Here is a 19,089-nt window from a genome sequence, read left to right as displayed (position 1 = left end):
AATTATGTTAGACATTGAGTTGTCTACTTACCTAAAATACCTGTCAGATTTACATTTTTTGGGTATTCAAAAATGGCTGGCCACAGAAACATGTTCCTATCTTTCTTATGAAGAAGAATGATTACACCAATATTTCCCATGGTAACATTAATTTCATTTTCCTGTACAACCAGCGAGACACTGTTGACAGAGTAACTTGTGACTACATTTAGCCTCTATCACAATAGAACACAGATCATGGGAAAATGGAAAGTTTCAACAGAAACTTTCAATTTTCAATATGCAGAGAACTACTAAAGTATTTACCCCTCTGTTTCATGTTGGGATGGTTCCTTGCCCCACAAAAACTCCACATTGTCCTGGCCATTATGGTAATTAATAGATGTTGTGTTTATTTTCAGGTGATGGTTTGTTTTGTAATGAAAGACAATTTGTCTGAATCCATGTCTGGATTTTTTAGACTCTCCATTCATAGAGAAATCTAGGATGCAAAAATGCCACAGTAAACATAAATAGGGGATACTGGGGCTTGTTGTCACATGGAGAAGTTGCCACAAGGGCTTTTCAGATTTCAAGTCAATTACACAAATGCTTGTTTTCTCTAGCATTCATTTTGTATGTTGTTTCAAATTTCTAGGTAAAAAATTTCTTAAATTTGAATACATTTTTAAATATGTCCTCCAAAATATGAAATTGTATTAAATTAAACAATAAATTAAATTCCAATATCATATTTTTTTTTGTGACAACTTGTTTGAAAAAAATCAACACCACAATGCCATACATTCATGCAAGGGTCAGCTAGGCTAGAGCATATTTTTTTTTTTATCATTTTGGGGCAGGTTGTCACATGTTTTACATGTTGTAGTTTTACACAATTTATTAATAACAATGTGGATTAATAAACATATAACTGTTTAAATTTGGCTGAAAAACCCTTTGAATGGCTATTTAATGGCATTGTGACAACTTACTCCCATATGTCAATGTGTCTTCAAAGAACTGTATAGTTTTTTCTTGGCAATAACAGTGAAATTGTTAAATGCCTTTTTTGCAGTCAATCCTTTAAGGTATACATCGATACAGAAATGTACATTAAAAAATAAAACAATACTCTGAGAAAATGTTAACTGGAGAAAAATGTGTGTCAACTAGCCTGTGCATATAAAAATATTACAAGAAATTTATTTAATAAGAAATATGGCTCTTTAAATGGATGCACACGTAGAATAAGTATCTATTGATGTCTGACCTAATGCAGTGTCTTCTAGCAGTCTAAGTTTATGAGGACGAGGAACATCATAACAAAGTGGACTGCTCTGATTAACAGCTTGGAGGAAGAACCGATTACTGTGAACTGAGAGAACAATGTCGTAATTATTACACAAAATGATCTCTCACAAAATAGATAATTGAATTTGAAAGATTTGTATGTACCTGAAAGAGTGGGCTGAGCAGTTGGAAGCACATTTGAAATGCTGAAGGTATCTACGTCAAACAAATTTTTTTTTACCATATTTAGTCCTTGTTTTTGAATTATAAAAAGCTTACTAATTAGCCTAATTGTTAAAAAAGAGAGCCCACAATAAATATTTTCAACAGGAATAGCCAAGGCATGAACGAAATATTTCATAACTTCTGAAACAGAATAAAAGATGCAGCATTTTCTTATGTGATGACAAGCCTTTTAGGGCCTACAAGAAAGCCTGATGATTTAATTCAGGTAATAAACAGAACATATTATAAACTGAATAAATTACAAGAAGGTATTAGAAAAGATGAATCTGAAAAGGAAGAATATTTTAACATTGTGGGCATGACTCAAAAATTAATTTTACATGAAAAAGTCTATTCTAAAATTGTTTTCTCTCAAAAACAGAGAATCATCTAGCTACTGTGTACATAGCCTTCTGTATCTGTACTGTTATTGTATATAACTGCATGGCACCCATACCATTATTTGTGTTGCATAGCTATGCCTCATTATATGAGGGTTTATATTCTAGTGGAAGCATTCATATTTACTGAGCATTTGTGTCTTTAATGTTCAGAAGTAGTCAGCGTACTACCAAAACAGCTCAATACATGCTATATTGTGAATATTCAGTATGCAATATTGTGAATATACAGTATTCACAGCTGTAGGTTGTGCCTAGCAATGCCCTTTAGCTGTGATTTTATTTACAATATAGCAGCAGTGATCATAAATGCAGATTGTAATTCTGATTGTTCTGTGAGATCAGAAGAGTACGGTGGCCCAGAGGTGCACAACTCAACAAAATTTACAAAGCAAACAAAAGTTCCCCTTCTGTCACTCACTCGACATTGTGTTGACGTCGATTGCTGGATGTAGTCCCGAGATGGGCATGGCACCACGGCACACCTCACGTAGCTATCACGCCGATCAGCCACCACTTATTCAGCCCTTGGACAGACCTCATGTTTTTGTGGGCAGGAGTCCCCCTACAGCAGGTGTCCAGACATGTCATGATCACCACAGACACCTCCAAGTCAGGCTGGGGCGCTGTGTACAATGGACACGCAGCCACTGGCTCCTGGACAGGACCACGGCTGTATTGGCACATCAACTGCCTAGAATTGCTGGCTGTACTGCTTGACCTGCGGGGGCTATTGCCGTTGATCTGGGGCAAGCATGTGTTGGTCCGGTCTGACAACACAGCGACAGTAGCGTATCTGAGGTTGCTGCAGGCCTCTCACATCCCGGGCAGCCTCAACGCTACAGCGGACACGCTGTCACAGCAGGCGATGTTCAGCTGATTTGGAGTCGATTCGGCAAAGCACAGGTAGACCTGTTCACTTGCGCTGGCACACAGCTGGCCCCGGGGGCTGCACAAATAATGATTCCCCCAAGATCAGGGAGGAAGGGGATCAAGTCACCCTCGTGGCCCCATACTGGCCCACTCCAGAAGAGTTGCGTCCTCCGCACCAGGGTGGAGGTTTTTTCGCCCTGCACAAGGTAATGCGGACACCGCTGAAGACTCGTCTATAGGCTTGTCACCACCTGCCAGCTTAAGGCACGGGTGTGGTGCAGTTGGGCACGTGAAGGCGGAGGGCCGCGTTCATGGGGGTGTGACTGATCGCTGTGAGAATGGCAGTTGTGGGCACCGGCGAAGTGACCCAGGGAGTGAGGAAACTCCTTCCTTTGCGACAAAATGGGTACTACATTCCGTTGGAGGTGCAGCAAGCAAAGGAAAGGAAACAAAATATTCTCTACCAGGCCTTCCACTGGGGAATGGAGTGGTCTGGATACCAGCTCCGTTGCAGACTTCTCTCTCCCTGGGTTGCCCATTTCTGGAGCGCTTGGGAGCCTTCTGGGTCCAGGAGGTGGTCCGTGAGATGGGTGGCGTCTGTTGCAGGGGCGGAGTTGCCTGGGGTTTCACTACTTGGGGGACACACTCGGCGAGCAGACGAAATGCGGGATCTTGAGCCGTGGCGGGGCAAGATGTGTTGAATGGCCGCCATCTATTTCTTCACCATCGAGAACGTTTGGTTCCCCGAGGGAGGGAACGACACGTTGTGTCGGAGAAGCGACACTAGGGGTCTCTCTTGAGTGCCAATATCCACCTCTGATCTATGAAAAAAGGCCAATGAGAGTTGGCAGCCAGTATTTGCATGTCCCACTCCCGGACATACGGGTATTTAAGCGGCGCAAATACGGGAGTTCATTCAGGATTTTTCTGAGGAGCCGGAAATGGTCCGGCCACAACATTGCCTCGGTTCAGCGACATGGCGGAGGAAAGACACAACGTGTCGTTCCCTCCCTCGGGGAACGGAGGTTACATACGTAACCAAACGTTCCCCTTTTGTCGCTCTCTCCATGTTGTGTCGGAGAAGCGACACTAGGGGACCCATTCCAATCTTGCCATGTGCTGAACTGTGTACGTGGACTGCCGATACAGAGGCGGGCAGGGATTCATCCAGTGTATCATCTGTACCTGGCTGCACGTACCCTTCCCCAATGCCCCATACGAACATCGGGATCCTTCTAGTTACCCTGAGAGGGGAACAAGGCGATGTTTGCCAACATGGGAACGGGCCAGCCTGGCTGGGCCTCTTTTCTCTCTATGTTTCTCGCATAGAGAAATCACGGCCGGGGCCCTTACATGCATATAGGGAAGGGGGTCTTACCCAGACCCTGCGGAGACCACACCTACCCTTTTTCTTGGGGAGGAAAAGTGGTAGACACGTCACACGGCCGTCTTAGGACTCGTGTGGAAAGTATGGTGCGGTGGTAGATCCAGCCTCGAAAGGGGGGAGTTGCTACAGCACGGCGACCGGGGCAGCTGTAACTGCCTAAGGGAGACACGGGGGTCCGCTCATAAGGGGACAGAACCGTGGAATTACACACAGGGGGAGTCCGAGCAGGAGGCCTTACCTGTGGAGCACCTATACCAGTACAGGGTAGCCATCAGGGTACCCACAGTGGCTTGGGTCGGCGAGTTCCTCCGCTGAACCGCGGACCCGGAGGGCTGGGGAGGAATCGACCAGGGTCCTGACTCGGAGTGGGGCGCCCTGGGAAAAAAGGCGCACTACTTAACCTTGACGTCAGGAAAAGGGCGCAGGGCGCAAGCGATCCACCCGGCCGGTCAGTCTACGTGTTACCGAGTTCTACGGGCTCGGACCTGAGAAAACACGAGACGCAACCGACTCAACGCGGAGGTTGTAAAACCTTGCGAAGGTGTTGGGTGCTGCCCAACCTGCGGCTCTACAGATGTCTGCTAGGGAGGTGCCCTTGGCCAGTGCCCACGAGGACGCAACACCCCTTGTTGAGTGAGCACGGACCCGCAAGGGTAGGGGCACGGCCTGGGTGTGATAAGCCAGTGTGATGGCGTCAACAACCCAGTGGGCGAGCCTCTGTTTGGAGATGGCATTCCCTTTCTGCCGTCCCCCAAAGCAGACAAAGTGCTGCTCAGAGCGTCTGGTGCTCTGTGTGCGGTCCAAGTAAATGCACAGGGCGCGCACTGGACATAGCAACGAAAGGGCTGGGTCTGCCTCCTCCCGGGGCAGCGCTTGCAGGTTCACTACCTGATCTCGGAATGGTGTGGTAGGAACCTTGGGCACATAGCCCGGTCGCGGCCTTAGGATCACAGACGTATCCGCCGGACCGAACTCCAGGCAAGTGTCGCTGACAGAGAACGCTTGCAGGTCCCCGGCCCTCTTGATAGAGGCGAGCGCGATCAGCAGGGCCGTCTTAAGAGAGAGGGCCCTGAGTCCAATTGATTCAAGCGGCTCGAAGGGGGGTCTCTGGAGTCCTGCCAAGACTACCGAGAGATCCCAGGAGGGAACTAGGCCTGGCCGGGAGGGATTCCACCTCCGGGCGCCTCTCAGGAACCTGAGGATCAGGTCGTGCTTACACAAAGACTTGCCATCTACAGGATCGTGGTGGGCGGCAATGTCGGCAACATACACCTTGAGGGTGGACGGGGACAGCCTCCTGTCCAGCCTCTCCTGTAGGAACAGGAGCACTGACTTGATCGCGCATCTCTGCGGGTCTTCAGTTTGGGAAGAACACCAATCTGCGAACAAGCGCCACTTTAGGGCGTAAAGGTGCCTGGTAGAGGGGGCTCTGGCTTGGTTGATTGTATTCACAACGGTCGCCGGTAAGCCGACTAGCTCTTCCGCATCCCGTCCAGGGACTAGACGTGGAGGTTCCAGAGGTCTGGGCGTGGGTGCCAGAACGTGCCCCGTCCCTGAGAGAGGAGGTCCTTTCTCAGGGGAATTTGCCAGGGAGGAGCTGTCGGGTGAAGTCTGAGTTACGAGAACCAAGTCCGAGTGGGCCAGTAGGGGGCCACTAACGTGACTTGCTCCTCGTCCTCCCTGACCTTGCACAGCACCGGTGCAAGAAGGCTCACTGGGGGAAATGCGTACTTGCGCAGCCCCGAGGGCCAGCTGTGTGCCAGCGCGTCTGTCCCGAGGGGAGCCTCTGTTAGGGCGTACCAGAGCGGGCAGTGGGAGGTTTCCTGGGAGGCAAATAGGTCTACCTGGGCCTTGCCAAACCGTTCCCAAATCAGCTGGACCGACTGGGGGTGAAGCCTCCACTCCCCGCCGGGCAGGCGTTGTCGTGATAACGGCGTAGCGGACGCGCTGAGCTTGCCGGGGATGTGAGTGGCACGCAGTGACTTGAGTCGCTGCTGGCTCCATAGGAGGAGACGGCGGGCGAGTTGTGACATGTGGCGGGACGACGGAGCCGACATCGGGCGGCTTCGTTGCGGGCTGAGGTGCTGAGAATAGACTCAAAGCACTTACCTTGCTCCGCGCGCCCGGCAGGGGGTGGGTTCGTGACTGAGGAGGAGGTCTGATGTTGGCGTCCTCTGGACTCATCTGAACCGGCCGGCCGGGGGACAGTCGTGGGCAGGCGGAAGGCGGGATCGCCGCGTCCGGTGTACCGGGACTGTCCTAATCTGAAAGCAGATTGCCGTGAGAACGGCATTTGCGGGCCAGGTGACCCAGAGGCAAAGGAAATAGCTCTTTTATTGAGAATGTGGGTACCACAGCCCCCGTCAGGGGGTGTGGCAAATGAAAAAACAAAGGATTCTCCTCCCGGCCCTCCACCGGGGGACGGAGCGGTCTTACCACCTCCGGAGCTAACGTCTTCGGCTCTGGGTCGACTGTCTCAGGAACGCTTGGGAGCCTTCCGGGTCCTAGAGGGGGTTCGTGAGACAGGGGGCGTACGCCGCCTGCGGGGTGCTCGACGCTGGGGCTGAGAGCTGGGCCCGGGTTGGGGCGGAGCAGGGGCTGGTTTCTTCGCTGCAGGGGGGCGCCCTCGGCGAGCAGACGGGGCAGGGCCCGTAGAGGCAGGTGTACGGCGGGGCATGATGTGAGAGATGGCCTCCGTCTGCTTCTTCACCGCGGAGAACTGTTGGGCGAAGTCATCGACGGTGTCGCCGAAAAGGCCAATCTGGGAGACAGGTGCATCTAGGAAGCGGTTCTTGTCGGCCTCACGCATCTCGACCAGATTAAGCCAGAGATGGCGTTCCTGGACCACTAGGGTGGCCATCGCCTGTCCGAGTGCCTGCGCTGTGGCCTTCGTGTCGCTCTCAGGGCGAGGTCGGTCGCTGAGCGCAGTTCCTGCAGCACATCAGGATCAGGTCCACCCCCGTGCATGTTTCTGAGTGCTTTGGCCTGGTGGACTTGCAGGAGGGCCATCGCATGCAGGGTGGAGGCAGCGCGTCCAGCCGCACTGTAGGCCTTCGCGTTGAGCGAGGATGTTGTCCTACAGGGCTTGGATGGGAGTACGGGGTGGCCACGCCAGGAGGTAGGGCTACCGGGGCCTAGATGGTACGCAACTGCCCTATCGACCTGGGGAATCGCCCCATATCCGTGGCGCTCTCCGCTGTCGAGGGTGGTGAGAAAGGAGCGGGTGGCACCTAGACGAGCGGAGAGCGGGGCTCTCCACGTAGACGTCAGCTCGTCATGCACCTCCGGGAAAAACGGGACCGGGGGGATGCGTGGCCGCGAACGACCCCAGGAACCAGTAATCCAACCGTGAAGGCTGTGGGGAGGATGGGGGGTTCCAATCCAACCCCACGCTCACGGCGGCCCGGGAAAGCATGTCAGACATCTGAGCGTCGGCCTCAGCCTGGGCCTGCTGGCCCGAAGGCGGCAGTCCAGGGGAGTCCTCGGCATCAGACATCACACTCTCCGATGCAGCTGCGAGCTCATCTGCTTCGGGCTCGGGAGGATAGACAGCCGGGTCTTGAGGCGAGCTGCTATCGCCGCTATCGTTCGCGGGGGGCTACCTGGCGAAACTGCACCCGCTGCCGCCCCCAGCGCCAACCGCATCGTCCTCAATCCCGTGGGAAGAAGGAGCAATGCGGGGTGCAGCTGGGGTGGCTTGCTCTCTGTTGAAAGCAAGCCGCGACCGCAACGTGGTCATGGTCATGTTCTCGCAGTGAGAACATGAGCCATCCACAAACGCCGCCTCAGTGTGATCGTGGCCCAAACACACGAGACAGCGCCTGTGGCCGTCTGAAGCGGAGAGCACTCTACCGCATCCAGGAACAACACAGGGGCGGAAGGGCATCTTGAAAAAGACGCGTCCTGAAAAGGACGTTCAACGCCGCTGTGTTTTGCTCTTTTAGAGAAATTCACTCTTTTAAGGGAAATAACTCTTTTAATACACAGTATGTGTGTGTGTCTGCGCTGTCGAAGCGCTCAGGGGCAACAATGCACGCTGTGCAAAGTAGGAGAAAGCCACTGTTGTGCGCCGTCAAATCCAACAGCATGCAGATCGTCAGAGGAAACAGGAACGTAATAGTGGTGTGTAACTCGCAGCAAACTGCAGACAGACCATCGGCTCAGAAGAAATTTTCTGAATGAACTCCCGTATTTGCGCCGCTTAAATACCCATATGTCCGGGGGCGGGACATGCAAATACTGGCTGCCAACTCTCATTGGCCTTTTTTCATAGATCAGAGGTGGATATCGGCACTCAAGAGAGACCCCCAGTGTCGCTTCTCCGACACAACGTGGAGAGAGCGACAGAAGGGGAACTGCTGGGCAAAGCCCTCAACGGTATCACCGAATAGTCTGACCTTGGAGATGGGGTGTTGAGAAAGCAAGCCTTGTCGGGATCCCGCATCTTGACCAGATCCAGCCACAGATGGTGTTCCTGGACCACGAAGGTGGCCATCGTGGCCCGGAGGATGAGGTCGGTCGCCGAGCGCAGTTCCTGCAGCACATCAGGACCAGGAATACCCAAGTGCAGATCTCTTAGCGCTTAGGCCTGGTGGACTTGCAGGAGGGTCGTAGCGTGCAGGGCAGAGGCGGCCTGTCCAGCGGCTCTGTAGGCCTTGGTCACCAGAGACGACATCAACCTAAAGGTCTTGGAGGGCTGAGACGGTTAATCCCGCCATGTGGTGGCGTTTAGCAGGCACAGGTGCACCGCAACTGCCTTATCCAGCTGTGGGAGTTCCGTTAACTGTTAGTTCTCGCAGTGAGAAAAGCCACTGAAATGCACCATATTTCCAACAGTGTATACTCTTTAGAGGTGAGTGGAACAGCAGTGGGTTTTACTCAGCTTGCTGAAACTCTTTCTGAACAGATGCAAAAAATCTTTCTGAACAGATGCACGCTTCCCTCCTTTCATGCCCATATGTCAGGGGGAGGGGCATGCAAATTCTGTTCGCCATTTCTCATTGGCATTTTCTCAAGGAAAAGAGATAACTGAGGCTCTCAAGAGAGAGACCCCTAGTGTCACTACATCGACACAACGTTGAGTGAGTGACAGAAGTGGAACAAGGAAATACTTTTCAAAATAAAAGACATGAACACAAAACATGAACATTTACTTCATTAAAGAAGAAAAGCAAGTTGGTGTACCTGGCCAGGGATCCTGTAACGCTTGAGCAACGAGGCAGACGAGGAGATGCGGATCCAAACGCAGTTTAAACTTTATTTAATTAACAAATAGGTAAACACAAAGGAACAACCCACAATGGGGAAATCAAACATAAAAACTGCTAACTAAACACGATGTAAACAAACAGAGGACTTGGGAAGGAAACACACACCAGGCTGACATCAAACAACGATAGACAAGGACTGAACAAAGAAACAGGGTATAAATACATAAACATGGGAAAAAGGGGCCAATGAACGAACAGAACTCAAACAAGATAACAAGGTGATTAACAGAAGCAAAAGGCAAACTAATGAGGACAGGTGAAAACAATGACAGAAAACACGAATGCTAACAAAGAGACTATGGAGTTACATAAGGGACTAAAGTGAAAACTAAGAAATGCAAAAGTGACAAAAATGGCAAACAAAAGGGCAACAGTGAAACAAGACAGGGTATACATAACAGAGCCCCCCCCTCAAAGGATCGGCTTCCAGACGATCTTAGAAGACAAAAAACAAAAGACAAAAACCCACAAAAGCAACATGAGGGCACCCTGGGCAAACAGACAGTCCAAGTGGGCACATGGGCAGACAGACAGACCAGGGGGGCACAGAGGGCAAGACAGGCAGGTCATGGAGGTGCAAGGGGCAGACAGGAAGTCCAAGGGGGAAATGAGACAGTCCACGGGGGCACAAAGGGAGATGAGACAGTCCACGGGGGCACAAAGGGAGATGAGACAGTCCACGGGGGCACAAGGGACAATTAGGCAGTCCATGGGGGCACAAAGGGACAGGTTTCGATGGTCTGGGAGCTGGCCACCAGGCAAGGGTAGGTGCAGGAGGCCTAGGAGCTGGCCACAGGGCAAGGACAGGTTTGGGGGACCTGGGAGGAGGCCACTGGACAGGGACTGGGTCAGGAGGCCGGGGGGGAGGCCTCAGGACGGGAACAGGGTCAGGAGGCCTGGGTGGAGGCCACAGGACAGGGACTGGGTCAGGGGGCCTGGGAAGAGGCCACGGGACTGGGACTGGGTCAGGATGTCTGGGGAGAGGCCACAGGACAGGGACTGGGTCAGGGGGCCTGGGAAGAGGCCACAGGACGGGAACAGGGTCAGAAGCCCTGGGAGGAGGCCACGGGACAGGGACCGGGTCAGGAGGCCTGGGAGGTGACCACAGGACAGAGGCCGGTTTTGGTGGCCTAGGAGATGGAGTGGCCACAGGGGAGGCCGGCGGAGCCACGTGAGGCGGAGCCAAGGAGGACCTCTGAGGCGGAGCCGAGGGAGGTGATGGCTCAGAAGGCCCAGAAGGCGGAGCTGAGGGAGGCTCAGGAGGTGGAGCTGAAGGAGGCTCAGGAGGCGGAGCCGAGGTAGGCGGCGCCGTGGGAGGCTTTAGGAACGGAGACCAGGAAAGCCCTGGAGTCTCTGGGGGCAGAGACGTAGGAGGCTCGGGAGGCGGAGCCATAGGAGGCTCGGGAGGCTCTGAGGGCGGAGCCGTCGAAGGCTTGAGTGGCTGGAGAGGCGGAGCCGTAGGAGGCTCGGGAGCCTCTGAGGGCAGTGCCATCGAAGGCTTGAGTGGCTCGAGAGGTGGAGCCGTAGGAGGCTCGGGAGGCTCTGAGGGTGGAGCCGTCGAAGGCTTGAGTGGCTCGAGAGGCGGAGCCATAAGAGGCTCTGGAAGCGGAGCCTTAAGAGGCACTGGGGGCGGAGCCGCAGGAGGCCCCGGAGGCGGAGCCGCAGGAGGCTCGAGAGGCTCTGGGGCGGAGCCGTAGGAGGCTCAAGAGGCTCTGGGGGCAGAGCCGTAGGAGACTCGGGGGGCGGAGCCCTGTAAGGCTCGAGAGGTGGAGCCCTGGGTGGCTGGAGAGGCCTGGAAGGCGGAGCCCTGGAAGGCTCGAGAGGTTCGAGAGGCGGAGCCCTGGGAGGCTCGAGAGGCTTGAGAGGCGGAGCCTCAGGAGGCTCGGGAGGCTTGAGAGACGGAGCCCTGGAAGACTCGAGAGACTCGAGAGGCGGAGCCCTGGGAGGCTCGAGAGGCTTGAGGGGCGGAGCCCTGGCAGGCTCGAGAAGCTTGAGAGGCGGAGCCCTGGAAGGCTCGAGAGGCTTGAGAGGTGGAGCTCTGGGAAGCTCGGAGGGCAGAGCTCTGGAAAGCTCGGGAGGCTTGAGAGACGGAGCCCTGGAAGACTCGAGAGACTTGAGAGGCGGAGCCCTGGGAGGCTCGAGAGGCTTGAGGGGCGGAGCCCTGGTAGGCTCGAGAGGCTTGAGAGGCGGAGCCCTGGAAGGCTCGAGAGGCTTGAGAGGTGGAGCCCTGGGAAGCTCGGGGGGCGGAGCTCTGGAAAGCTCAGGAGGCGGAGCTCTGGAAAGCTCAGGAAGCTCGGAAGGCGGGGCTCTGGAAAGCCCAGGAGCCGGAGCTCTGGAAAGCTCAGAAGGTGTAGCTCTGGAAAGCTCAGAAGGCGGAGCTCTGGGAGGCTCGAGAGGCTTGAGAGGTGGAGCCCTGGGAAGCTCGGGGGCGGAGCTCTGGAAAGCTCGGGAGGCGGAGCTCTGGAAAGCTCAGGAAGCTCAGAAGGCGGGGCTCTGGAAAGCCCAGGAGGTGGAGCTCTGGAAAGCTCAGAAGGTGGAGCTCTGGAAAGCTCAGAAGGCGGAGCTCTGGAAAGCTCAGAAGGCGGAGCTCTGGAAAGCTCGGGAAACTCGGAAGGCGGAGCTCTGGAAAGCTCGGGAAACTCGGAAGGCGGAGCTCTGGAAAGCTCGGGAGGAGGAGCCCTGGAAGGCTCGAGAGACTTGGGAGGCGGAGCCCTGGTAGGCTCGAGAGGCGGAGCCCTGGAAGGCTCGGGAGGCGGAGCCCTGGAAGGCTCAGGAGGCGCTGGCTCTAGGACGGGCATGACCACTGGCGCTGGCTCTTGGACGGTCCTGGCTACAGGCGCTGGCTCAGGGACGGTCGAGACTACAGGCGCTGGCTCAGGGACGGTCGAGGCTACAGGCGCTGGCTCAGGGACGGTCGAGGCTACAGGCGCTGGCTCAGGGACGGTCGAGGCTACAGGCGCTGGCTCAGGGACGGTCGAGGCTACAGGCACTGGCTCAGGGACATCTGAGGCTACAGGCACTGGCACACTGACATTTGAGGCTATCGGCACTGGCTCACTGACGTCTGAGGCTACAGGCTCTGGCTGGGTTACCGTGGTATGTGCCGGCTTGGGTTCGCCGGGCGCTGAGGGCAGAGCCAAGGGGGGTTTAGGGCATGGGGCTGCGGCAGGCGGAGGCTGGAGTGCAGAGACCTCTCCCTTTCTCCTCTTCCTCCGGGCTGATGCGACTGGCGAAGCTGGGATGCTGTTCCTGGTCAGCGTGGCTTCAGGCTCGCTGGCCGTGGTTGACGAGGGCTCAGGCTCGCTGACCGTGGTTGACGAGGGCTCAGGCTCGCTGACGGTAGAGGCCGTAGGTGCTGGTTCGCTCACTGTGACATGCGTGGCCGCTGGCTCGCTCACTGTGACATGCATGGCCGCTGGCTCGCTCACTGTGACAAGCGTGGCCGCTGGCTCGCTCATTGTGACATGCGTGGCTGCTGGCTCGCTCACTGTGACATGCGTGGCCGCTGGCTCGCTCACTGTGACAGGCGTGGGCTCTGGCTTGCAGACCGGGGCAGGCGTGGGCTCTGGCTCGCAGACCGGGGCAGGCGTGGGCTCTGGCTCGCAGACCGGGGCAGGCGTGGGCTCTGGCTCGCAGACCGGGGCAGGCGTGGGCTCTGGCTCGCAGGCAGGCGTGGGCCGGGAGGCGGAAGCCTGTCTTTTCCTCCTCCTCTGGGCGGACGAAGTGGACTGTGCAGGTTCAAGGGAAGCCACTGGCATGGGGGGTTGCTCGCTGACAGGTGAGGCTGGTGTGACAGGGAGCGGTGAGCTGCACGCTAGTAGGGTCGTCTCCAGGTAGTCGCGGAGAGTGCAGCCGGGCGTTGCCTGTGGCACCCGCTCCCTCAGCGAGGGATTTAAGCTGTCCTTAAAATAAACCACCAATGCGGAGTCCGGGAAGTCCGTAAAGGTCGCCAGGAGGAGAAAGTAGAGAGCGTGGTCTACCAAAGGCTGGTCTTCTTGCCGCAAGTTGAGCAGCCGGCATTTGGCCCGTATAGCTGCTGGATCCATGTGTGTTCTATCGTTCTGTAACGCTTGAGCAACGAGGCAGACGAGGAGATGCGGATCCAAACGCAGTTTAAACTTTATTTAATTAACAAACAGGTAAACACAAAGGAACAACCCACAATGGGGAAATCAAACATAAAAACTGCTAACTAAACACGATGTAAACAAACAGAGGACTCGGGAAGGAAACACACACCAGGCTGACATCAAACAACGATAGACAAGGACTGAACAAAGAAACAGGGTATAAATACATAAACATGGGAAAAAGGGGCCAATGAACGAACAGAACTCAAACAAGATAACAAGGTGATTAACAGAAGCAAAAGGCAAACTAATGAGGACAGGTGAAAACAATGACAGAAAACACAAACGCTAACAAAGAGACTATGGAGTTACATAAGGGACTAAAGTGAAAACTAAGAAATGCAAAAGTGACAAAAATGGCAAACAAAAGGGCAACAGTGAAACAAGACAGGGTATACATAACAGATCCTCATCATCATCTAATTCTGCTGGAATATAAACTAATAATAATAATAATAATTCCATACATTCATATTGCACTTTTCTAGGCACTTTACATAGTATAGGGGGAATCTCCTCACCAGCCTCCTGTGCGCAGCATGCACCTGGATGATAATAGCAGTAATAATAGTAATGTCAAAATAAAATAATTACACTTTATAATCTTTTATCTGTTAGTTCATCATTTCATAACATACCCATAGTATGAAGGCGACTGGCAGATCCAGATAGAACTCGGATCTTTGCTAATTAAATAATAAATGGTAAAGAGCATTTACATCTTAATAAAATACATACAGCAAAATGCACATAACTATAACTATATGGTTACAACTATAACTATAGAGTTACAACAAGTCTGTTGATATAGTATTAAATGCTTTAATCAGTGATAATTCTAAAGGTTTTAACATGTAAAACTTTTCAACATCTTTTTACTGTTGTTAGTCAATCATTATGTATTTTACCTGTTTTGCGCTGACCATGTGAGCCTCTTCGCGGAACTGATAGAAATTCAATATTTAGAATAAAAATAAGATAATATACTATACAATATATCATATAATATATTATTAAGTGCTCAAATCAGTGATAATTCAGGTAAATATATGTCTGCAAGACATTGTTTGTAAGTTATTGATTGCATTTAAATATTAAGTTGTTTAATTTCAACATGTTTAGTACTTTTGACAGCCAACTGTTGCAAAAGCCAAATGTTCCTACTGCACACCAGATTAGATGTATTAGTAAATCATACAAAGAAGCTGATGTAAAACTAATTTTGAATTATTCATTTTTCAACTCCTCGTGGTACATTATCACTGCCCAAAGTGTTTTTTTGAAGGGGAATTATTTTTTTCTTAAGGCCAATTTGTGTTACTATTTCCAAATTGGTAAGGCTGCTGTAATCAGGGTACTCAATGTCATGTTAAACCTGGAAATATCAGGAAATGTGAAAATTCTGATTTTAAGGCTCTTTAAAAATCATGTTAATGTCATATAATGTTTTTTCTTCAAATTATGTTCAACTCTCAAATATTTATTATGTTTGAAAATGGTGTAAAATCACAATAAAAACATAAAAAAAATGTCAACATGTAATCACAAAATCATGGAAATTCATTGGTCAAGGAAGGTGTGGGAACTCTGTATAGTTCAAACACATTTAAACGTCTCCATTCTCACCACTATATGGTAAAGTTAATCCAGGTCTAAATGACTCTCCTCTCTCTTTGGGTTTGTCAGCAATTTCCACTTCCTGTTCCTGTGGCTTAGTAACTACCATAGAGGTGAGAGGGGTGACAAACTCATAATTTATGGAAAGTTGGAGAATATAGTTTTTTTCCTTCCTGTTTCTCTTTTCCTTTAAGCAACACCCTGACACAGAAAAAAAGAGAGATGACAGAAACACCTGGTTTGCCATAGATTTCTTATTGTATGGAATTGTTCCTTGAACACGAGTGTCATGTCAAAAGCAAATAGGTCCCATTATGATCAATGAAGCTGTCTACACTGGAAGCGTCCGTGCAAAGTGGCAACAGTTAACGTTACACAGAGTTACTCCTGGCAGCCACATTATGATTATGTCGGTCTGAAATGTCCAATTATCAAATGTTTGGATTTAAATAACTCTTTACTTTTACATTAAAGCCAGCTTGGGAAGTTTTCTTGTCTCTGCTAATTTAAATGTTTGTTTTTTTCAAACAACATGTATACAAAAACATTCCAACAAAAATTATGTAATAAGTAGGCCTAAATGTTCAAATCAGTTAATTTCCACTGAAAATAAAGTTGGACACACTACTCGATCTCACAGCTGATTGACCCTTGTTTTCTGCATGTAATTTAGAATGTTCACTTAGATGCTTCCTGTGATGCGGCAGGCAAAGTATGAGGATCTAAGTGCAGTTTATTAAAATAAACAAGAAAACTCAGAATAAAGAAAAACACAGGGAACCTGGCACAGAGCATAACAATACATGCAAGAACTGACAAACTATCTGGGGGAAACAAGGGCTTAAATATATGTAACCCCTAGGGGGCCTTTTGAAACCAGTCACAAGTTGATAATCAACAGTCTGAATTTTAGATGTTTACCAGCAGGCTATCCCAATAACGGGAAATAAAAAGAGAGGGGGACTGGTGTATTATATAACTAAAAAAAACAATTTATTTTATTTTCTCAAGTTAAACACACACATAAAACACAGACATTAGGCCTCAGGGTAATAAATTCAGGGCCGGGGACCACAAAGTACAAAATCAAAGTGTTTAAATAAATAGCACTCAATAAAAATTCAACAAGACTCAAACACAGAATAAATAGGGCACATTCCAAATCACATGCACAAAAAAAACCACAAAAAGTAATTTACATTCAGCAGACCAGTGACCACACAACAAAATTGTTACCCACGCTCCCCAAGATGTTGCACCAACCCAATGGCCTAAGATACAAACATTACATACACAAACATGAAACATACAGCAACACACACCAGGGAGAGACTGATGAACCACACAGTGGAACCCCCCCCACACACACACTCACACACAGCTAAATACTAAAAACAAGGCACAGGAAAAACAGTGGCCAAGATGGCATATGACGGTCCTCCTGCATAAGAACAATTACAATATTATATAAGTAATTATAAAGGTCAAATCAAAACTATGCCTAATTTATAGCCTGTGCTTCAATGGGCTGAAAGTTACTTAAACTGTAGAAGGTCTTCAATTGAATAGAAGCAATCGGAACAGGGCAAGATGCTAAAAATAGCCTATATTAGTAACCTGTATGAACGCAGACCACAGCAGAGCCAAAAGCTTGTTTAGTTGTACTACTGTAGCGATCACTTTATTCCGTCTGGTTTTTACTCGTACATTCCCAGACCAAACTACTATACTATACAAACATAGCGAGTCAACATGACTACATACATATAAACAAGCGTTCCGTGACAAAAATATACACACGAGAGAGAGAGAGAAAGGAAGCCAGTGAACTTACATTCTCAGCACAACAAACAGCACTCAGCAAACTTGTAGTGGTCACACTCTAAACCAGTGAATCTTCTTTGAAACACGCAGACACAAGTCACAATGTGATGAGATTGAAAACTTCAGAACAGGGGGTCAAGGTAATAATAAAAAAAAACATATTTCAAATCAGCAGTAAAATCTGACAAAAATGGTATCATAAATTGCTCTTCTTTTGCTCAGATCAAGGAAAATACACTATTTTTCAGACTGGTCCAGGTAGTCTCGAGTTAACTGACAGGAAATGTCTGTATCTGAAAGGTTATTAGCTCTTTTAACTGTAAGGCGAGACTTCCTTTTTTACATCTGCCATATTGGTCATTCCAATTTCTCCCATTCATTTTAATGCAAGTGCTTCATAGGGCTAAATAGTCTCTGGCCTCAAGTCATTGCGGCTCATTGCGTCAACAGACACACTCAGTGTAGACAGGGGGGTTAACATTTCTGTACATAGCTAAACTGATATTTTTCATAGAAAATGTTTTTTAATTTTTTAAATTTTATTTGATAGAAAGAAAAAAACATTGCAATTATTATAAAACGTTTTTCTGTTTGTTTGAGCAGATGAACATGTCTCCAAGGCTCCAACAATGTCTGGCTCAGAGACAATATCATTGGTTTGGGTCGAGACTATCTGCAATTAACACACGACTCTCCTAAATACTTACATAAATATACATAGGGTAAAAAACATGCATAAACTTACTGTTCCTCCAGAAGTTGCTTCACTGTAAGGTAGGCCCAGAGTCTCTCCATGAAGTTTTCATTCTCAGGTGGAACATCACTTAGGACTTTTGTCATTACGGTCTCTTGGTATGTTATCTTATTGCCTTTCTGTTCATTAAAAAAGCATACTTAAAATCAATTTTGCCAGTTTCACTTTCACTCCCGCCCTTGAATCTATTTTGAGAAAATATCAGCCCACTTCCTTCATCAAAAAATTAAGCTTTGATTAACAGATCCAGAGACTGTTGGTCTAGTGTAGCTATAAAACAAAGTGGTGATCTTACAGATACTGCGATAAAGTTCTCCACATTGTTGTCCTTGATTTGACCAGATACCACAATTTCAGAACCGTTGAAGTATATGTTAAAATTGTTCTTAGTAAGATTTGTTACTCCAATGTAATTAAGTTGAATATCACTGAGGAGAGGAATGGCAACCTCATCATAGAAGCCCTGCCAAACAAACAAACAAACAAAAAAGCTTAAAATACACTCAAATACTCAGAAAAGTTCAGCATTGTGAATTAATTCACAGTTGATTTTCTGTATTGCACCTGTAGTTGTAGATCAACATCAGAATCCTCATATATTCTGCGAGCAAGCCCATTGTTTTCCAGTGACATTTGTGTCAGGAATTCAAAATCAACATCATATCCAAAACCAAGGCAATAGAGAGGAAACTTTGCTGCAGTGGCCTCTCCCACATTGGCCATAATCTTTTCTGTGTCCGTTTCACCTGTTAGAAGAAAAGTGGTTTTGAAAGTTCAGATTAAGTTGGTTTGATAAAGATTAAGTAAGATTTATGATGCAACATTAACAGAGTTAAAAAAAAGGGTAGAAATCTGTCAGTCCGGTCTTAGGAGCGGTTCTTGGCCAGAGTTAGCTGCTGAATTATGAACTAAGTTAGACTGGCAGTGATTCTTTATATGTTTAAGTGATTGTGTGCCTGCAGTGGGGTCTCCATCAGTCAGCAGTATCAGGATGGATGCAGTTCCTTCTCGTGGGTGTTGCTTGATCATGTTCACTCCTTCGAGCACAGCAGCATTTATGTCTGTGGCTAAAGGAAGAAAAAGCATATTTCCACATGGAATCAAATTACGATCCTCTACAGTACCTATATTTTTGCTCAATATTTTTTTTTAAATGATACGTATCGCAGCAGTTCCATGGTAAAATGAATACTAGAGGTGCTAAAATAACTTTTACAGAAACAGCACATTTTCCCTTCATATAAACTTACTTTTCATCCTGTATCTCACACAATACTTTCTTATGACAATAATGACATCAAAACACCTTCACTATAGCACATGACTTGTAAGGTGA

At 49.3% G+C, this 19,089-nt stretch overlaps 1 protein-coding gene across 11 annotated transcripts in view; it reads right to left on the bottom strand.

Moving 5' to 3' along the window:
- Nucleotides 1-19,089, bottom strand: part of LOC127632670 (inter-alpha-trypsin inhibitor heavy chain H3-like) — a 33,035-nt gene that overhangs the window by 1,420 nt on the left and 12,526 nt on the right. Inside the window, exons 3-14 of one of the 11 annotated variants that reach the window (XM_052111402.1) lie at nucleotides 18,710-18,820; nucleotides 18,318-18,499; nucleotides 18,049-18,216; nucleotides 17,745-17,872; nucleotides 14,467-14,502; nucleotides 14,197-14,244; nucleotides 14,080-14,103; nucleotides 9,343-9,412; nucleotides 1,438-1,488; nucleotides 1,253-1,357; nucleotides 307-481; nucleotides 32-180 (exon numbers count right to left, since the gene is read on the bottom strand). In XM_052111402.1, coding sequence (XP_051967362.1) covers nucleotides 1,268-1,357; nucleotides 1,438-1,488; nucleotides 9,343-9,412; nucleotides 14,080-14,103; nucleotides 14,197-14,244; nucleotides 14,467-14,502; nucleotides 17,745-17,872; nucleotides 18,049-18,216; nucleotides 18,318-18,499; nucleotides 18,710-18,820 — 908 coding nt within the window. In that variant the 3' untranslated portion in view covers nucleotides 32-180; nucleotides 307-481; nucleotides 1,253-1,267. The other 10 variants (XM_052111403.1, XM_052111404.1, XM_052111399.1 and 7 more) reach the window with 10 other exon arrangements.

The sequence above is a fragment of the Xyrauchen texanus genome, chromosome 39 (assembly GCF_025860055.1).
Source record: "Xyrauchen texanus isolate HMW12.3.18 chromosome 39, RBS_HiC_50CHRs, whole genome shotgun sequence".
Taxonomy (NCBI): Eukaryota; Metazoa; Chordata; class Actinopteri; order Cypriniformes; family Catostomidae; genus Xyrauchen; species Xyrauchen texanus.
The sequence above is the reverse complement of the archived record's forward strand: the minus strand, read 5'-3'. Positions and strand labels throughout refer to the sequence as shown.